The sequence below is a fragment of the Chiloscyllium plagiosum genome, chromosome 4, assembly GCF_004010195.1.
Source record: "Chiloscyllium plagiosum isolate BGI_BamShark_2017 chromosome 4, ASM401019v2, whole genome shotgun sequence".
In the NCBI taxonomy this organism is placed as follows: Eukaryota; Metazoa; Chordata; class Chondrichthyes; order Orectolobiformes; family Hemiscylliidae; genus Chiloscyllium; species Chiloscyllium plagiosum.
Window position 1 is genome coordinate 16,639,458 of NC_057713.1, and position 21,000 is coordinate 16,660,457.

The window sequence follows — 21,000 nt, forward strand, 5'->3', positions numbered from 1 at the left end:
ACTAATCAAAGATCTGTCCATATCAGTCTTGAATATTCTTAATAACCCAGCATTAGCAGCTCTCTGCGGTAAGTTATTCCATAGATTCTGACAGAAGAAATTCTTCCTCATTGTCTTTAATGTGCAACCCCTTATTCTGAGATTATGTCCTCTGTTCCCAACTCTCCCACAAGGAGAAGTAACCTTTCCTTTTCTTAAGTCCCTGAAGAATCTTGTATGTTTGAATAATTTATAATTGGACAGTATCTTAATTTGAGGAATTCTGAACCCATATTCCCAAGATATAAGCCTGGAGTTACTGGGTTGTGGGCACAGTGTGACTATCATGATGCCAGCACCATTTCCACCTCATGAAATTTAAGCACAGGCTTCTTAGGAATTCTGAACCCATATTCCCAAGATATAAGCCTGGAGTTACTGGGTTGTGGGCACAGTGTGACTATCATGATGCCAGCACCATTTCCACCTCATGAAATTACTTACTGCCTTGATCTCACTGTATACCTCAATCCTATGTCAGGTATCCTCCATCATAAAATTGACTATTGGGTGATGTGGCCAACTAGTGTCTTCCTCTTCCAGCAGCTTTTCTACAGATCTGTAGATTAAATACTAGTGCATCTATCAGTATTAGAGACACACTGTACTATCACATCAATACAAGTTATCACTCTTGCCACCAGAATCATTGGCACTTTTAGCATTCAAAAACAGATGTTTGTCTTCTTCAATATGAAAATCTGGAGTCAATGCTTCCATTGTAGAAAGCTGTCGTCAGGTCTCCATCAGGATTACTGCATTCAGTTTTGGGCAGCAAACCACAAACATAGATTCACCAGACTCATACTAGGGCTTTGAGGGTAAGAGTATGAGAACAAATTGCATACACATAGTTTATATTCCTCTGACTTTGAAAACTTGAGAGATGGTCTGATTGAGATCTTGAAGACAAGGAAGATTTACTCAGATAAAATGATAGATTTATACAGCAATGAGATTCAAGGCTATGATAGAGAGGTTTTCAATCAATAAGTAAATGAAGGTGTTAGGAAAGTGGAGTTGAGGAATATTAGCTGAGAATGGCAGTGAAGACTCAATGGGCTGTATGGCCTACATCCGTTCCTACGTCTTATGAGGCCATTTGGTCCATGTGCTTAATTGATAGGGAATTTTTTTTTGGCTGTGGAGTCCTAGAAGAAAAAGTATTATCTTCACAAAAAAACCCCAAAACTTCAAGAAATGGGAACAGGAGTATTCCATATTGCTATGGTATTTAATACAGTCTTGGAAGGTCTTGGAATTCAAATCCACTTTTCTGACTATTTTCCATATCCTTTGACTCCCTGAGATTCTAAAGGTTTATATATCCCAGCCTAAATGCATTAAATGATAACCCTGTGGTGTCAAGAACTCTAAAGATTCACAATTGTTTGACTGAAGTAAGTTTTCCCTAACACTGTCCTAAAATCTTAAATTTAGAGTGGAACCTGTTTACATGTGTACAGCAGGAATCTGAAACTCACTCTCGCAAAACATTGCCAAATGCTAGGTTTGTTAGAATTCTTACAATGGAGATTGATAGTATTAATTAGGTCAGGCTATCGAGCGAGTGGAGGAAGGTTGGGTGAATGGATGAGCTGCAAATCAGTCATGGCCTCATTGCATGGTGGAATACGCCTGACGAGAATGAATGCTTTTCTCCTGGTCTTATATTCCTGTATCAGAAATTGGAGCTTATGTGGAATTACTTTAATGTAATGAAACACCCCAAAATGCTTAACTGAGACATAATCAAAAAATGACGATGGATGGAGATGAAGGAGAAATGAAAATGTTTTAAAAGTGTAAAATAATGAAGGAAAATTGGAAGAAAGAAGCAGCCAGAAATGGTGATTGAAGAAACTGGTTCTAAGTCTCAACTTTTTTAATCAATGGAATTGTTCATTAATTCATTAACAGAATAAAATGGCACCAAGTACATCGATTGCAGAATATCTCAGATCATTTTGCATGGCAAAAAAATGGAGAGACTCCAAACCAGTAAGTGAGAGATAAATGGGATACAGACATAATGCTGGCAAGGTCTGGAATAGGTTTTTTTAGAAAATTGTACTTAGAGCCAAGAAGACACATCAGCTAAGGCCAATGGCCTATTCCTAATTTCCACTCCTGAATATTAGTCAACTCCTCTGGACTGCCAGTAAAATATCTTGCATTAAAACAAAAATGTTCTCTTTAGTTACACCAGCTAACTAACAATGCTCTGAGTAATGTGTATACATTTAGTATGAATACCAATTTCCTTTTAAATATCAAACAGCTGCAGTATGGAGAGCTGCTGGTTTAAAGTAAATGTTTGGCAGTGCAAGCAGATTTTTTTTTACAGTCTCTCTCTGAGACCCCAGAAGGGACCCAGTTTGTGGAATTAAAAACAAAGAGAAGCGTTGGCTTGTAGAACTGATGGCCACTGATTTATAGCTCTCTTGTCATAGTTTACCAGGAGCCTGCGCATTGTTTTCTGGATGTGGACGAGAGGGGCCTCATGAGATGCCACGGATCTTGCATCAACCAGAATTCAAGCACTCAATTGCCACTTCATAGCAGAACTTATACTGTTCCTGAAAGAGAAACACAATTCAACATTTTGAGAAACATTTTAATGTCATTTTATATTTGCTTAGATCTTTCAGTGTTGGTCATTGATCAGTCAGGACAGTATGTACAGTAAAATTCAAATTATCTGGCATAAACCAACATTGGTTGTTTCCTGTAAATTCAAAATGCTGGGTGGTTTGTGTGAATATTAGGAATCGATCAGAAAACATATCTCGACATGCACTGCACCATGCAGAGAATTGGACCTTGTCCATCTGTGACTCTTTTCACTCAGGGAAAATGCTTCAACCTTCATCCAGTTCTTTTACAATCACGTCAGACTGACCAGATTGTTATTTTATGTAGTCCCAGGAATACATGTTTCATCTGTCCTGCAAATGGGTTATTTTGGTGATAAGGGAATCATTGATGAGTTTGTGTCCTAAACATTTCTGGCAAATTGGAATTAGGACTGCAGTTCCAGCTGAGTTCTTTTGTTTGCTTTCCCAAGATCAGTATATCATGCTTTTGCGAATTAGTTTTGAAAATTATAAATCTGTTAGTGTTAAAATTTGTTTTATTAACAGGCAGCTATGGCCCCAGAAGTACTTGATCAAGTACTCCAGATGATTAAGAGGTTCATGTAAACAATGTAAAAACACACATTAAGCAATAGTTATGTAACGGAGAGAATATATATATATTACTGTTATACTTTATTTACAGTGTAAATCAGTGAAATTAAAATGTTACTTTGCCTTGAATAAAACTTACCATTAGGGAGCCTTCCCACTCACACCCTCAGCTGACTACTCATATATCATTGTGGAAAGATTTACTTGAAATTGAATTAACTTTTTATATTTCATGTGGCCATTCAGTTGAACAAGTATAATTACACTGAGGTAACTAAATTAAAAACTATAATAATTGGACAGAATAATACAGTAAATTTCGTTGGGTTTTTTTTCCGGTTTACTGAGAATACCAGATTGTTAGCTGTTGGATAAAATAAAGTTTACTGTATATTAAAAGTCTGAGAATTACAGTGATTTCTCTTTTGTGCTACTTTTTAAATGCACTAGCTAGTGTGTCTAATGTCTAATGCAATCCTTGGATTAGGCTAGCTTGTGATGGTTTGCATGTGTCCAATACAGGCATACAAATAGACACAAAAAACTTTTAAGATAGCTGGCTACAACATCATGTGATTTTAACAATATCAGCTCCAGGCAGACCTAAAACTCAGCTAAATATTAAAATATGGACAGTCATATTCACAAGTCACTTTGTTGAGAATGGACCAAGAACAAGAACAACAGAACAAAATTCACACATATCAGTCAACTCATTTCTCTATTTCACTCTGGGCAGTAGAAATATCAAATGTCAGTCTCTCTTCCTGAAAGGCATTCAGAAAGGTAATTTGAAATAGGTTTTTTATTTATAAGTTCCTAGTTGTCTCAAAGTTTTGTAACACACGATGTAAGAGCCCAAAGCACTATATTTCCTGAAAGAAGGATTTTGGAATTGTAATTGGTTACATGGTTAAGGGATCCTGGTTTGTTACATGCTGCTTTAAAAATGACAAGCACTATTCTGATGACAAGAAGCATCATCAGAAAAAGCCATTAAACCAGTTACAAGGCAACTATGCAGTCAAGGTAAGAAAACTATATATTGAAAATCACAGAGGAACTTTTCTCAATCCAGTTCCAAAGTTAAGGCATTTAATGACAAGAAGACTTGTAGATTACTGAGAATTCTTTTCTTTTGTTAAGTTAAAAATCACACAACACCAGGTTATAGTCCAACAGGTTTATTTGGAAGCACTAGCTTTCGGAGCGCTGCTCCTTCATCAGATAATTGCCTTTTGTTAGACTTACACTCTAGATAAAACATCAAGTCTTCCATGAAATTACAGGCTTGCTACAAAAGAGATTGAAATTATGACTACTTGTATTATTTTTCTTTACTTTCTTTATATCTGATCTTTATGTATAGGATAATTTGTGTGTTATTTTATTTAGACCTGCTGAGCAAGTGTGAGATAATAAATGATCTTTATTTTTAAATACACAAAAGCTTGCTGCTGAAGAGTATTTAACTTTGGAGAAACCTCTCTTTAGATAAGAACATACATTTAACTCACTCGTGAATACACCCTGATCATGGACCATAACAAAACACATGAACTCTGTCCTTAACATGTGAATGAATAGATTGCTAGCACAACGTCTGCACTTACGTTGAAAAATATAGCCTATTGAGCAATGTATGGAGAACAGGGCCCACAGGTATTAATTATAGCTTCAATTGATCAAGCGAAAAAATAAGATAAGAACAATTCTTTTTAATAGTATCCTACTCTATTCAATGACAATTATTATAATGGAACTTTGATGACCATACAATATCCCCTGATCTTAGCTGTCCACATGGATATAAAGAAACCATATTTACTTATAAAGTCAGTTGCTAGTTAGTACTACACAGGGGGATGAAGATGGATGGATGGCTAAGGTGCTGATGGGGAGAGGGCTGAGGCATGGAGAAATTTCTTAACATTTCACACTGCTACTTTGGGCCTTTTACTGATTTTTCACCAAAGTTACAGTAAGAGATTGGGAAAGGCAGATGGAATGTTGAGCCTATTGATTGCTCTATGGTCTCTGAATGAAAGATGCACACTTATTATCCATGAAAAATAAGTAAAATTGACAGGAATTCATCTGCATAAAGGTTTTGTACTCACCAGCAGGTCCACCATATTGGGCTTGTTGTTTCTCAGTGTTTTCACAGCATGGAACACATCGACTGCTCGCTGGTGTCGGAGCATCTCACACACGATACTGATGGCACAGAAAGCTCCACTGCGCCCTCCACCATTCCTGCATTTGTGTTAATGTTTGGACATGATTCAGTGCTCAGCTCAGGAAGATCCAATTGTCAGTACACACATAATCCGCAGTTAATTCATCCTTCACAAACTGACAATGTACAGTGATTGCCAAATGGCATTTGTTGCTGTATTAACACACAATCTATCTCACACAAAGCAGCAGAAGCCACATTTTCCAAGCTCTCCTGAGAAATATGAATCAACATCGACTACACTGTGGTATCCAGGTTTCAGTTTAATTGTTTTCAGTCCCTTATCTAAGCTGTGCTGAATTGGGTCTGGTGTATTGTTCAGTATTTCCCCAAGGATGTATAGTTGGGGATTGGGGGGGGAATAATTATAGATGGAACATTTCAGACGTGGCTCAGTTATTAGCACACTTGATTCTGAGAAGGCTTAAGACTTTTCCTCAGTAAACTTAAGCACTGAGTCTAGGCTGACACTCTAGAACAGTACTGAGGGAATGCTACACTGTTGGAGGCATGGTCCTTCAAATCAGATGTTAAGTTGAGGATCTATCTACACTTTCAGATGGATGGCATTAATTTGAAGAACAACATAGTCCTTCATAATATGCCAGCCAATATGTTTACCTCAACTAACACCACTGAAAGGGATTAACTAGTCATGTTTACATTGATGTTTATGAGAGCTTGGTGCAAACAAATTGACTGCTGTACTTCCTATGTTAAAGCAATGAAAATACTTCAAGAACACTGAATTGGCTGTAAGAGATATTGGGATGTCCTGAGATTGTAAAAAGATGCTAAGAAAATGCAATTTTGGAAAAACCAGTCAGACATCAATGGGAACCATACTGACGGTCTAGAAAGAAATCCATGTGCATGTGGAAAAGGGGAAAAAGATGAATTTTTTTGAACAGGACTTCAAAAAAAGTTTGTTTTATTGAACATTTATTATCCATTCAGATCACATCACATATTGAGACACAGGGTAAACACAGGCATTGGGATCTGTGACTACTGAAGGAATGACGTGGAAATAGCTCCAGATGAAGTTGAAAGAGGCCAAGTAACTTGCTAGACTTAATGCTGAGCATGTTCAACTCACAGAACAGCAATCAACAAAGCAAACAGAATGGTGCACAAACAGAATACAAGTCAAGGTTTAGCGAGCCACAGATTAAGTTGGATGTTGCTCTTACCAGACTGTAACTTTGGGTCAGGTTTCTGATAAACAAGAGAAGTATTCAGATACTGGAAGCAGCACAGAACAGCGCTGGAAGGCTGATTTTTTTTACCAGTGGTGGTGGGGGGGGGGGGGGTTGAAACCTGAGGAATGACCTGAGATTCAGCCTTTCCAACGACAACCAATGGGATGAGAAACTGGACACAATCAATAGTTACTGCGTGCCAGGTTCCTGTCCAGTCAGCAAAGTTACACACTTCCTTCAGATTATCAGTAATGTATTGTCAAAGAAATTCTATATAAGAAGTGATATTGAAGAGTTCATCTTGAATGTAACTTTAAATTAAACATAGAAATTGGACAGGCTGACATAAACCTGGATATGAACAAGGTAAGGAGACAAGTACAGCAAGCGCTATTGGTGGGAAGAAGGAGCAATTGGTTTCTGATGGGTAAATCCCACAACTTCCACATTCCACAACTGCATTCCTCTTTTATCATGACTGCCTACTGCCTGGAAGTCAACCTGAATGATGGGTCTTGGCTTCTAGGTGGCCAGGGAGCACCATGCAGATAGGTCTATTCTATGATGCAGCAGAATGGGAAAGGGGGAAAGGTAAAGTGACCTGGTTAGAAGGCAGGGTGCTTTGGGAGTTGGAGCAGAAGAGCTCCTGCTTCTCTTGTCCCACAAGTAGTGCAGTAAAAGCCTTCTCTTTGTAGATGATGCAAACATAGGTGAAGGGGCAGGTAGTATTGAGGAGGTGGGGAGTCTTCAGAAAGATTTAGACAAGTTGGAAAGTGGGCAAAGAAGTGGCAGATGGATTACCACGTGAAAAAGTGTGAGGTCATGCACTTTGGTAGGAAGATAGAGGAATGGACTATTTTCTAAATGAGGAAATTCAGAAATGTGAATTGCAAAGGGACTTGGGACTTCTAGTCTAGGCTTCTCTTAAGGTAAACTTCCAGGTTGAGTCAGTAGTTAGGAAGGCGAATGTAATGTTGGCATTTAGTTCGAGAGGACTAGAATATAAAAGCACGGATGCACTTCTGAGGCTTTATAAAGCTCTGGTCAGACCACATTTTGAATTTTTTGAGTAATCCTATCTCAGGAAGGCTGTGCTGGCCCTGGAGTGGGTCTAGAGGAGGTTCACGAGAATGATCCCAAAAATGAAAGGCTTAACACATGAGGAGCATTTGAGGACTCTGGGACTTTACTTGATGGAGTTTGAAGTGCATTCGCCCTTATCAACAACAATAGGCTGCCACCCCTCTTTGTGGTGGTCATCCTCCAAAATCCATTCACCATGTCAAGTCCATCAAGGAATTAGCCAACTCTGGAAACATCAATGTAGGGACCTGGACCTGACTCCAGTGTCAGTATCTCAACCCAAAATACAAAAACCTGCCCATGGGATTGTGTTTGTATTCAAACCTATTATTCTATTTATGGGCTTACAAACTCAATTATGTCAAGATTTGTACAAACTCAACTCCCAGTAACATATGGTGCAAATCTACTGTTATTTGTGTGGAATAATAGAATCTGCCTTCTCTTTTCACTGGTTATATTCCCACCTCTGAGTCTCACTCCAGACAGGCCAGAATTTGGTGACAAGAGCTCTGAATCTGAATTCTGGGTTAACATCCAAAGGGCAAGTGAGAACAATTTTTCTCCTCGTGCCTGCTACTTCATATGGAAGTTCATTGAAATCCTGTCATCATACTGGTCTAATCACTCTACTGATTGGTATGAAGGTTGTGATGGCTATGGATGGAATGCTCCAATGTTAAGGCTGTCTACCAATCCTTCCACTGCAAAGGAAGAGTACAACCATAAGGTGACTGTCAATGCAGGTAAACCTCCTCAATCCAAGTTGTACCACATTTGCAAGTCTTTCCCGTTACTTCAATACCAGGTGAACAAAATAGGAATCCATTTATTTGGGGGAACTTCCAAAATCTAATCAAAGCATTAAAAAAATGTGAATCATGCTGGAGAACAGAAAACGCACTTACAGACAGTGTACAACGGTGCGTCCCTCTCCACCATCATATTCCTCTTGCCACTTTTCCACCTGCCTGATGAGTTTCAGGAAGGAACGCTTTGAGACAGGATTGTCACGGTACATAGGCCAGCCCAGAAACTGGAACTGCTGAACCATTCGGTAACCATCCTGAGGCTGTTTGAGCACACACATTAGCCAATAGGAAGACATGAAAGGAAATAGACATCACCGAATAAGATTTTTCAACTTTATTTATTAATATTTACTCTTATTTATAATCTTATTAAATCTTTTTTTCTGATATAATTGAAAGTTAGTTAAAAACAATATTAAGAAAGTGTCAATGTTTTCTGAAAGTAAAGTGCGGCCATTTGCCATTTTTCTAATTGCTTTTGTTGGAAGTGTCATGAACATGCTCAATTCCTTTGCTTGTGCTTATTACATGGTAGAGAAAATTTTGACAGAGAACAAGTCCATAGAGGGAGAAGAGGAGGTGCTGAAGAAGTCATACTGGACTTGAACTGTTAACATGGTTTCTCTCTCCATAGATGCTGCCAGGTCTACTGTGTTTCTCCAGTGTTCTCTGTGTTAGTTCCAAAGAGGGAGAATTGAGGTGGACAGCTCCATCAAAGTGGGGACAGATGGAAACTAACAACCTGATCTAATATTAATTTGATTAATAGGATGACAAACCAATTGAACTGGTGACAATCATTGACATTTTAGCATCATGTAATAAACAAATCAAGGGACATGTCTTTCTCAAAGTGAAGGAGCTTAATTTTCCTGAGATTGTAACCCTCTAATACCTAGAATCTTATGGTTCTCCTACGTTGCCTATTCCCCACCCCACCCCATGCCAATATTGTTACCTTTCAAAGCCAATAACCAGAATAGTGTTCAAAAATGTCCTCTTTTGAATTCCATTCCATACCCCCAGCCAATTTAATATAACACCTGATTCATGTTGTTACTTTATTACAGCTAGTCTCGAGATTGATGGATTTATTGAGGGAGTTGGGTCTGGGTGGGTTACTCTTTGGAGGGTCGGTGTGGACTGGTTGGGTTGGAGGGCCTGTTTCTGCACTGTAGGGAATCTAATCTAATCTAACACTGGCTCGGGTCCACCACCACTGAAAAAAGGGAGTGGGACAGTGGCTCAGTGGTTAGCACTGCTGCCTCACAGCATCAGGGTCCCAAGTTCGATTCCAGACTTGGGTGACTGTCTGTGTGGAATTTGCACATTCTCCTCGTGTCTGCGTGGGTTTCCTCCGGGTGCTCCGGTTTCCTCCCACAGTCCAAAGATGTGCAGGTCAGGTGAATTGGCCATGCTAAATTGCCCATAGTGCTAGGTGCATTAGTCTAAGGGAAATGGGTCTGGGTGGGTTGCTCTTCGGAGGGTCGGTGTGGTCTGGTTGGGCTGAAGGGCCTGTTTCCACACTGTAGGGAATCTAATAATATAATATAAGTTGATGATTACGAAATTTGCAACACAAAAAAACTAAATCAGTTCAGTGCCGTATAATAAAATATTGATCAAACTTAAAATAATGGTTGGGTGGGGGGAGGGGTGCAGGCAGGGAGAGTGATGTGGTGGGCTCAAGAGAAGAGATGTCAGTTGCATCACTCAACCTATCAGGATTTAAAGCATCCTGTTTTTAAGATTTTTTAATTAAAACAGAAGAACATTTCTATTACACGATGTTTAAACTCATACTCAGTTAAAAACATTTGATAACAACTGTTAACATGAGTATATTCAGTGTTGATAATAATCCTGTTGCAAAATTATAATACTTAACAAACATTTCATCCATATAATGGAATTTTTAATATATCCTTCAGTTTAAAGTATGGTTACTTTTTAAAATGGTCCCATTTTCAGGATTTAAGTAATGTCCAGAAGTATGATTGATATGTGTGGTTTCTCAGACCGAATACAAGTCTGACATTCTTTTTACATTAATATATAGTGACCTTGAATAGTGTTCCTTCTTGAAGTAACTGCACAGAGTCTGGTATCCCATCACTAATTCACTCTTTACTCAAAGCCACTCCCTAGAATGAGGAGACCTTTTGAATCTCCTGTCAAAATCTATCAGCTGGGGCTCCCTGATTTGCCCAGGTTAACAAATCCAATCAAGGATCTCAAGAGTGAATGAGATCCACTTGGCCATGGTTCCAATCACTACACTTCTGAACTACTGTTGATTACAAGCGAGGAAGAAAAACCACATGGAAAGTCAAATTTGAAAAAGCTTATGAGGACTTCAATAGACTGTGACAGAAAACAGGTTCTTACCCTGGATGCATTGTAAATTCGGAATATTCTGCTGATAATGTCTTCCTCCAAGTCAGCAGACACAAACTCCACCTGGAGGGGACCATGCCGATGGACACCATTTTCTGGCCAGTACTGGGGGCACAGCTATTTTGAGAAAAGACAAGAGGCATTTATATCTGCTAAATAGTATTAATATCAGCATTATTAAACGGTTTGCAGATGTGTAGTGTCTTATGACAGCTTTCAGAAACATCTCAATGTGATTCTGTTGTGGACCAGATCAGACACCCGCAAAATATTTTAAGAGGTTAGTGTAGACCCAAAACTTTTCTTATTTTAAACGCAACTGTGAAGTGTCTGTTCCCAATGCAATGTGTTAAGGAATAGGCCAGACCCCTCAAAACATTTCAAGAAGGTTGCCCAGACCCTACCTTTGCTAGTTGTTTTAAGCAGGTGTAGAGTGCATATTCCAGGAGAGATGCCACTGGTCAAACCACTTAGTTTTAAATAAAAAACAGAATTTCCAAAAGAGAACAGAACACCGAATAACTTAACCTATCTGAAAACAGATCATTCCAACTTAATGATGCTATTCCAATACTTGCAACAATCCCCCTTGGCACATAAGGTAAAATCAAACATAGGGTCTTACAGGAGAGAGGTCAGAAAGAGAGTACCAGCCTGGACCTGTTTCCTTGGGTGCAGCAGCTTTTTTTCACACCATTACTAAAAAACTAAATCAAACCAGAAAAAAGCTGAGCTGGGAGAACTGACTACTCTCCTTTTATTGTACAAGTGTTCTTTTTAAAACATGAAAGCCTTCTGCCTGAGGCAGTATCTGTTAGCGATTAACAAATTGGCCCTGAAACCCTTCAACCGCAGACTTTGCGTAGTCTGTGTCTTTTATGACCTCTCTGAAAAAAAGCCAAGGACACCATAGCCTTGTTAAAGGAGCAGCTTCGTTATAATTGCAACTGTCAAACTACTTGACATTAAGTAAAATGCAATTTATTTGAATGCCTTAGTTGACACTCAACCAAAGAAAGAGGAGTAGAGAATAACAACTTTATTGGATAACTTAACAGAATAATAGATACAGTAACTATTACTAATTAACTGTTCTTGTATAGTAACATCCCATAAACACATCCCTTGGCAGAAAGGACAGTTCAGACACAGATTCTCACATGCAGTTCCCCAATCCAGGAGGAAAAAGAACATAATGAGAAAATTCAGAGAGAGTAGCAGCCAGGAGACATTCACTAAGGATTTGAACTCCTTTGAGATCTCAATAGCTTCTGCTTAAAGCTAAACCTAAAAAAAAACTAGAAAGTCTGGTTTATGAAAGCCAGCCATACTCAGGCTGCTTCCATTGTTCCCACTTTTAAAGCAAAACCCAAGTCCTCACAAACTGTTTACTCAAGTGGTCTTCAGTCACTGGCTCGGTATCTCTTCAAAAAAACCAGGACAAAATAACCTCTTTAAGCCACATCATCATCCGACTTCACATGCAACAATTTGTTTGAAATGCCCTTTACTATAGCAATATAGCCATATGCAACATTGAAGATTCAATAAATAGTAATAGGGTGAATGGTTATCAATCTGCTTTTGGTATGGGTTTTTGAGGAAGGCTATGTTGGATACAACACAGGGAGAGGTCCCTTCTTTTTCCAAATCATCTCTTGGGTAATGGAATCTCAATTTAAGAAATTCAAAGGATTGAGGAGATGGTGAGTAAAGTGAATACGTCTGGTCAGTTACTGACAATACAATGAGTGGTATATTGCACTATACAATCCTACGATGCTTCCTATGCCACAGCCAAAGCCTCTCCTTGACTGATTTTAACCTACTGCGAATCCTCTTGCAAGGATGCCTTCCTTGAAGCAGCTTTCCTCGTCCCTCTACAAGGATCTCAGTGAGTCCCTCTCTCGCTGCACCCCCCAGGTCATCTCCTCTGCCCTGAAGCTCTTCAGCCACGTCCTCAAACAGACTAGCCAGACCATGGCAACATGACGCCTGGAGAAAGAGTGCCTCATCTTCCGCCTAGGAACCCTCCAACCACAAGGGATGAATGCAGATTTCTCCAGCTTTCTCATTTCCCCTCCCCCCACCTTATCTCAGTCCCAACCCTCGGACTCAGCACCGCCTTCTTGACCTGCAACCTTCTTCCCGGCCTATCACCCCCACCTTTACCTCCTTCCACCAATCACATTCCCAACACCCCTCCTCCCTACCTTTTATCTTAGCCTGCTTGGCACACCCTCCTCATTCCTGAAGAAGGGTTTATGCCCGAAACGTCGATTCTCCTGCTCCTTTGATGCTGCCTGATCTGCTGCGCTTTTCCAGCAACACATTTTTCAGCTCTGATCTCCAGCATCTGCAGTCCTCACTTTCTCTTCCCTGCTCCATTCATTTTGTCACTGAAGGCAGCTCTGATTTTGACTGGACTATTGGGATGTAAATGAGACAACATCCCCCCACTTCAACAAGCAGTTATAAGGAGGACACTGTAACCAGAATTAAATGGCAACAGCTGCCTCTGGGTCTAGCCACCAATTTTCAGTGTCATGTTACCCTAACCAGCACATCTTTGGACTGTGGGAGGAAATCGGAGCACCCGGAGGAAACCCACACAGACACGGAGAATGTGCAAACTCAGTTGCCCAAAGTTGGAATCGAACCCTGGCCCTGGCACTGTGAGGCAACAGTGCTAACCACTGATCCACTGTGCTGCCCTGTTAGAATTTTATATGTTTCTATCACATCCCTCCTTAATCTTTTAAACTCTAGTGAATAGCATTCTAATTGATCCAACCTCTCCTCAGTCTTGCTGTCTGTCTCGAGACTAAGTCTGATAAACTTTTGCTGCACTCTCTCCAAATGTAAGAACATTCTTCCTGAGATGAGCTGCACAAAATACCCCAAGTGAGGTCTCACCAAGGCCCTTAATTCAAAAACAACAAGCATAAATAATGTCACTGCTCGTAATAGAGTGTAAAAGGAAGTTAGGAACATCATACCTGGCATTTTTAAAAATTAACTCGTGAGACCTAGGCATCGCTGGCTGGCCAACAATTATTGCCCATCTCTAGCTGCTCTTGGGAAAGGAGTGAAAGGACAACTCTTTAGAACTGTGATGAGGAGGAATGTTTTTCAGCCAGCAGGGAATGAATCTGTGGAACTCCTTACTGCAGAAGGCTGTGGAGGCCAAGTTATTGAATGGATTTAAGACATAGATAGATAGGTTCTTGATTGGCAAGGGGATCAAAGGTCACTGGGAGAAGGTAGGAGAATGGATTGAGAAACGTATCAACCATGGTTGAATGATGGAGCAGACTCATTTGGTCAAATGGCCTAATTCTGCTCCTGTATTTTATGGTCTTATGGTGGTTGTTATCTGCCTTTTTGAGCCACTGCAGTCCATTTGCTGTAGGTAGACCCACAGTGCCATTAGGGAGAGAATTCCAGGCTTTTGAACTAGTGTGAAGGAAGGATGGAAATTAGAAAGTATTATTATTGTAGAAGGCTTTACATGAGACCACACCTGGAATAAAAAATGCTATTTTCATTGCCACATTTAAGGAAGGATATATTTGCATTGGAGAGGGTACAGCAATGGTTCATTAGTTTGTTCCCCTTGGTGATTGGTTTCCCTATGATGAGAGACTGAGTAAATTAGAGATAATTTTCCAGACTACTGAAGAATAAGAGGTGATCTCATTAAAACATACAAAATTCTGAAGGCGCTTGAGATGATAGATATTGTGAGGTTGTTTCCCTAATGGGTAAATCTGCAACATAGTATCGGCATAGAGGGATGATCATTTAAGACTGAAATAAGGATATCTTCACTTAAAACGTTGTCAATCATTGGAATTTTTAAATTCATTCATGGAACATGGAAGTCACTGGGTACATTAACATTTATTGTCCATCTGGTTGACTCATGCCCAGAGTGCAGTTAAGAATCAACTAGATTCACAGGAGGCTCCCAAGCACTGAGGATGTCACCTAGACAGGGGACGAAACATCTGCAACACAAATTCCCAGCTCGGCGAACAGAACCACAACAATCAACTAGGTTGTTGTGGATCTAGTCATATGTAGGTCAGAGCAGGTAATGATGACAGATTTCCTTCCCTAACGGGGTTCAGTGAACCAGTCGAGAGGGTGGTGCTGGAAAAGCACAGCCTGTCAGACAGCATCGAGGAGCAGGAAAAGCGACATTTTGGGCAAAAGCCTTGGAAGTTATCAATGTGAATCTGACAAGTAAATAAATGCCAACAGGAGAACAACAGAGCTTGCGTAGATTCTTACGTGAGAATAGAATTTGCCTGAAATGTTGATTTTCCTGCTCGTCGGATGCTGCCTGACCTGCTGTGCTTTTCCAGCACCATACTCTCCACTCTAAACTCCAGCACCTGCAGTCCTCACTTTCGTTTAGTGAACCAGATGGGTTTTATAACAATGGCTACATCGTCACCATTGGTGACCATCTTACCATTTCAGATTTTATTGGATTCAAATTTCATCAGCTACTACAGTAGCATTTGAACCAATGCTCTGAGAATATTTACCTGAGGTTACCTGTCTCTGAACATGGACAAGATGAAAGAGATGGTTGTTAACTTCAGGAGGGCACAGAGTGACCACTCTCTGCTGGACGTCGACAGCTCCCCGTTGAGATTGTGAGATTCACCTGGCAGAGAATCTCACCTGGTCCCTCAACACGAGCTCCATTGCCAAGAAATCCCAGCAGCATCTCTACTTTCTGTGCAGGCTGAGGAAAGTCCCCCCCTTCCCCCCCCCCCCCCCCCCCATCCTCCCCACATTCTACAGAGGGTTCATTGAGAGCACCTTGAACTGCTGCATCACTGCCTGGTTTGGGAATTGCACTGTCTGGGATTGTAAGACCCTACAATGGATAGTGAAGACAGCTGAGAAGATCGTTGGGCTCTCTCTTCCCTCCATTACGGAAATTTACACCACACGCTGCAACCGAAAGACTAAGAGCATCGTGGATGACTCCATACACCCTCACTCAAACTCTTCTCCCTCCTGCCATCTTGCAGAAGATACCGGAACATTCGATCTCTCACAGCCAGACTGTTTCTTCCTTCAAGCCATCAGGCTCTTTCACACAGTTTGATTGGATTCTTTCCCATCTGAAATTCTTTGCATGACTTCAAATTGCTGCTAGAAAAATGCCTATTATTATCATCCATCTATTATGCTGTAACTTGCGTGTTTTGCACTTCTCTTACACTTTATGCCATGCATCATTGTGCAGTTTGTGCTGTCCATGTAGCACCCTTGGTATTGGAGGAACACTGTCTCGTTTTTACTGTATCAGGTGTATATGTTAGAAATGACAAGTAAAAGCTAGTCTACTCTATTAGTCCAGTGACATTGCTTGATTGTTGTACTAAGATACAGTGAAAAGTACTGTTTTGCGTGCTGTACAGGCTGATTGTACCACACAAAGTGCATCAGGGTAGCAGAACAAAGTACAGATTACAGTCTTACAGCTGCTGAGAAGGTGCAGAGAGGGAGGGATCAGAATTAACATCTGAGAGTTTGTTCAAATTTCTGACAACAACGAGAAAGAAGTTGTTCTTCAATCTATTTGTATGTGTATTCAAGCTTTATATCTTTTGCCCAAAGGAAGAGGGTGCAAGAGAGTATAGCTGGGGTGGGAGGGGTCTGTGATTATATTGGTTGCTTTCCCAAGGCAGTGGGAAGTATAGACACAGTCAATGGTTTAGGTGGTGGACTGGGAAAGTGGAATTGAAGCTGAAGACAAGCCATGATTGTATTGATTGGTGGAGCAGGCATGAGAAGCTACCCTGCTTCTAACTTTTATATTCTCAGTCCTCATGTTCAAAAACCTTTAAAGTATATTTTGCAGATAGACAAGTTAATGGTCTAGAAATAATTGATTCTATTTCAGTTTTAAGTAAATAAGTTTGATCTGTAGAGAATGATAGAGAAAAAATAACTGATGGTTCATGAATAAACATCTGAAATCATTGTATGTATCACAGTGCAAAATCTGGATGCTTTTAAATCATTGTAGCTACCCCTGCTGTTAATTGATGAATGGTTGAATTTTCATTCATATTTACTGCCTGTCGAAATTTGTTCTTTTATCTGTGTCTCACATTTCCCCAGCAGTTAGCTTCTTAATAACAGATCAGCTAAATTGTAAATCTGTACTCCCAGGAGGGAGCGGTGTGGAGAGGGGTGGGAGGGGGTTGCTTTCAATCTCCAGCTGATGTGTTATTGGCAAATGTAAACTGACGGACTTTGAACAATTCCAGAAAAAATATTGTCTCAATATTTGTAATGCAGGATCAGGGTGCTTTTGGGAGCAGGGTCACCAGTCAGAACATATGGAAATTCTTGCTAAAACTATACAAAACACTAGATAGATCACAGCTGGAATATTGTGAACAGTTTTGGGCCTCTTATCTAAGGGAAAGATATACTGGAATTGGAGACAATTCAGAGAAGGTTCACTAGGCTATATTATGTATAGAGAGACTGTCTTATGAGGAGAGATTTAGTAGATTGGGCCTCTACATATTGGACTTCAGAAGAATGAAAGGAGACCTTATTGATAGATATTTGAACAGTAAAGGAATTAAGAGTTATGGTAAGCAGGCAGGTGAGTGGAGCTGAGTTCTTGAAAAGATCAGCCATGATCTTATTGAATGGCAGGGCAGGCTCAATGGGCAGATGGCCTACTCCTGCTCCTAGTTCTTATGTTTTTGTGAAACATACAAGATTCACTTTAGACTTGTAAAGGTGGACATGGAGAGGTATTTTTTTTCCCCCTTCTGAGAGAGTATAGGACTACAGGGCATGATCTTAGAATAAAACTTGCCCATTTAAAACAGAGATGAGGTGGAATTTCTGCTTCTCTCAGGGGATAGTGAAATTGTGGAATTCTTTACTACAGAGGGCTTTCAAGGCTGGGTTGTTAAATATATTAAAACTGAGGCAGGCAGAGATTTAATCAGTAAGTGAATCAATGGCTATGGGTAAACGATACGAATGTGGATTTGAGGATTACCAGATCAGCCATGATCTCATTGATAGTAGAACAGACTTGATGGGCTGAATGGCTAACTTCTGCTCCTATGTCTTATATACATCCGGCAAATGATGGTTTGGGCCAGTGGATTCAATTACCCTGTCCTCTAAGAATCTTTTGGCCCTGATTAAAACCTTCTGAACAATATGAGCACTCTGCAGCACACAACAAATGTGGAAAGCCATAATAATCATAGGCACATATCAAACAACCAATTAAAAAATCCCACTGTACTTTGAAATCAACTGGTTTTATTGGCACTCCACTTTAAGATAAACAACATGGGTTGGGCCAGTATGGATTTTCTTTCAGGGATTGCAGCTGTGCACCAAAGTGAATGATATTTGTGAATGAACTTATCGTAAGACAAATAAAGTTGAAAAGAAATTAGAAATTCAATGATTGTGTGAATAGGAGGATGGAAAACATGCTAATTATTTTTAATTCATCCTCAAAGAAAGGACAGAATGTTTGGCTGAGAGACCCAAAGAATTGGGCTGAATTTTCCAGACATAGGGCAGAATCATAAAGGGGTCTGAGTGATGTTGGCTGTGACAGAATTGGGGAATAAGTAGGGCAAGACCAATATTGACATGATTTTGAAGCTCCTCGGATGCTGCCTGAATTGCTGTGCTCTTCCAGCACCACTGCGTTTCTACTTTTCAAAAGTGGCCTGATGAGATTCTCACTAAGCAGCGGCAAATTGCCAACTGATTATTGGTTGTTGAATGCCATGTTAACAGGCCAACCCGTCTCATTAATATTCAACCTTCCATCTTACCAAACTCACCAAACAAGCTTAACATCAGGAAAACTCACCAATAAAACCAGAGCCTGATGGATTCAGCTCACCGCTTGCTTTGAACGACCTCCATGTTAGAGACAGGGCACCAATAACTTCGGGCATGCTCCATGGGCACTAATATCCTATTTACATGGATATTGGCATCTAACATGTCAACATCTAAGAATCCTCATGCATCTCTCTCAACCACTTACAGTACGCATCTGCACACTAACAGGAATTCTGATTGTAATGCTGCAACAAGAGTACTGTGCATTCAGGGACACACACCTAGCTCATGAACCAGATCAGGCTGTATCTCTGGCCTGAAAACAACAAATGCTGGAGATCACAGTGGGTGAACAGCATCAATGGAGAGAGAGCAAGTTTGTGTTTTGAGTCTAGATGACTCTTCATCAGAGTTGGAGTGAAGTGTGTAGGGGGCAGCATTTATGCTATAGTTTGGGAGGGGTGAGGGTTGAAGTAGTGGGTGAAAGGTGCTGATGAAGAAAAGATGTTGATAGTTCAGATTAAGTGACTGGAATGTGAGAATGGCAGAGACAGTGGTGTGTCTCCTGCCAGACCTGAGTGGAATGGGGGGCGGAAGGACATGATAACAAGAAACGGAAGGAAAGGGGGTTGGTTCACACTTTAAAGGTGTTGAACTCAATAATTAAGTCCAGAAAACTGTAAAGTGCCTAGTCTGAAGATGAGATGTTGTTCTTCCAGTTTGCGCTGTGATTCACTGGAACACAGCAGCAAGCTAAGGACAGGCATGTGGGCATGTGAGCAGGACGCTGTGTTAAAATGACTGGCTATAGGAAGGTCAGGATCCTGCTTGCACAAAGACAAGAGGTGTTCTGCAAAACAATCACCCAGTCTGTATTTGGTTTCTTAATGTAGAATAGGCTACATTGGGTATAGTGAATACAATACACAAGATTGTAAGAGGTACAGGTGACATGCTGTTTCACCTGGAAAGACTGTTCAGTCACTTGGATGATGAGCAGAGAGGAGGTGAAGGGGCAGGTATTGCACCATCTGTCGTTACATAGGAAGGTGCCATAGAGAAGGGGATGGTGTTAGTGGTTGTGAAATGGACTAGGGTGTCCTGGAGGGAACAATCCCCGAAAAGTGTAGACACGAGTAGAGAGGGAAAGATGTGCTTGGTGGTGACGTTTTCTGAAACGGCAGAGGATGATCCTTTGATGCTGGTGGGTTGAAAAGTGAGGGCAAGGGGAACCTGATCACTCTGTTATGAGTGATGGGAAGGGACAAGGGCAGAAGCACGGGTGATAGGTCGGCTGTGGTTGAGGGCCCTGTCAACCATGGTGGGTGGGAAATCACGGTTGTGGAGGAAGCAAGTCATATCAGCAGCTTTGTTTTAGAAGGTGGCATCATTCAAACAGATATGACATAGGCGAAGCAACTGGGAGAATGGGATGCAGGTCATGAGATGTGAAGAGCGTAGTGAAGGTAGCTATGGGAGTCAGTGGCTTTGTAGTGGATTGCAGTGGACAGTTTATTCAACAAAATGGAGACTGAGAGGTCAACGAAAGAAAGGGAAATGTCTGAAATGGATGATGTGAAAGTCACAGAGGGGTGAAAATTGGAGGCAAAATGAATGAAGTTTTCAAAGTCCTGACGGGAGCATGAAGCGGCACTCAGACAGTCACTAGTGTACCGAAGGAAGGGTTGTGGGAACGGGCCAGTGTAAGACTGGAACAAGGATGGTTCCACAAATCCCATAAAGCAGCAGGGCATATTTGGGATCCATGCGGTGCCCATAGCCATTCTTGGATTTGGCAGAAGTTAGATGAATGAAAGGAGAAATTGTTCAGTGAGAGAACGAGTTCAGCCAGGCAGAAGACAGTGGTGGAGGATGGGGATTGTGCAGATGTCTAGTCAAGGAAGAAGCCGTGAGTTCTCAGACCATCCTGGTAGGAATGGGGTTATAGAGGGATTGGACATCCATGGTAAACAGGACGCAGTTAGATCCAGGGAACTGGAAAATGTCAATATGGTGGAGGGCATCAGAGGAATCGCGGATGTAGATGGGCAGGTTCTGAACAAGTGGACTGAGGATGGAGTCAATGTAGAAGGAAATGAGCTCAGTGGAGCAGGAACAAGCTTATACAGTGGACTCACTGGGGCAGTCTAGTTTGTGCATTTTGGGAA

General features: G+C 40.8%; 1 protein-coding gene across 5 annotated transcripts in view; it reads right to left on the reverse strand.

Annotated features, from left to right (window-relative positions):
• Window positions 1-482: 482 nt before the first annotated feature.
• Window positions 483-21,000, reverse strand: part of LOC122548881 (receptor-type tyrosine-protein phosphatase mu-like) — a 701,186-nt gene continuing 680,668 nt past the window's right edge. For all 5 annotated transcript variants that reach the window (XM_043687785.1, XM_043687784.1, XM_043687783.1 and 2 more), the window contains 4 exons: window positions 10,955-11,080; window positions 8,663-8,826; window positions 5,351-5,486; window positions 483-2,618 (listed from right to left, as the gene is read on the reverse strand). In XM_043687785.1, the coding sequence (XP_043543720.1) occupies window positions 2,565-2,618; window positions 5,351-5,486; window positions 8,663-8,826; window positions 10,955-11,080 (480 nt within the window). In that variant the 3' untranslated portion in view covers window positions 483-2,564. The remainder of the gene's footprint in view (window positions 2,619-5,350; window positions 5,487-8,662; window positions 8,827-10,954; window positions 11,081-21,000) is intronic.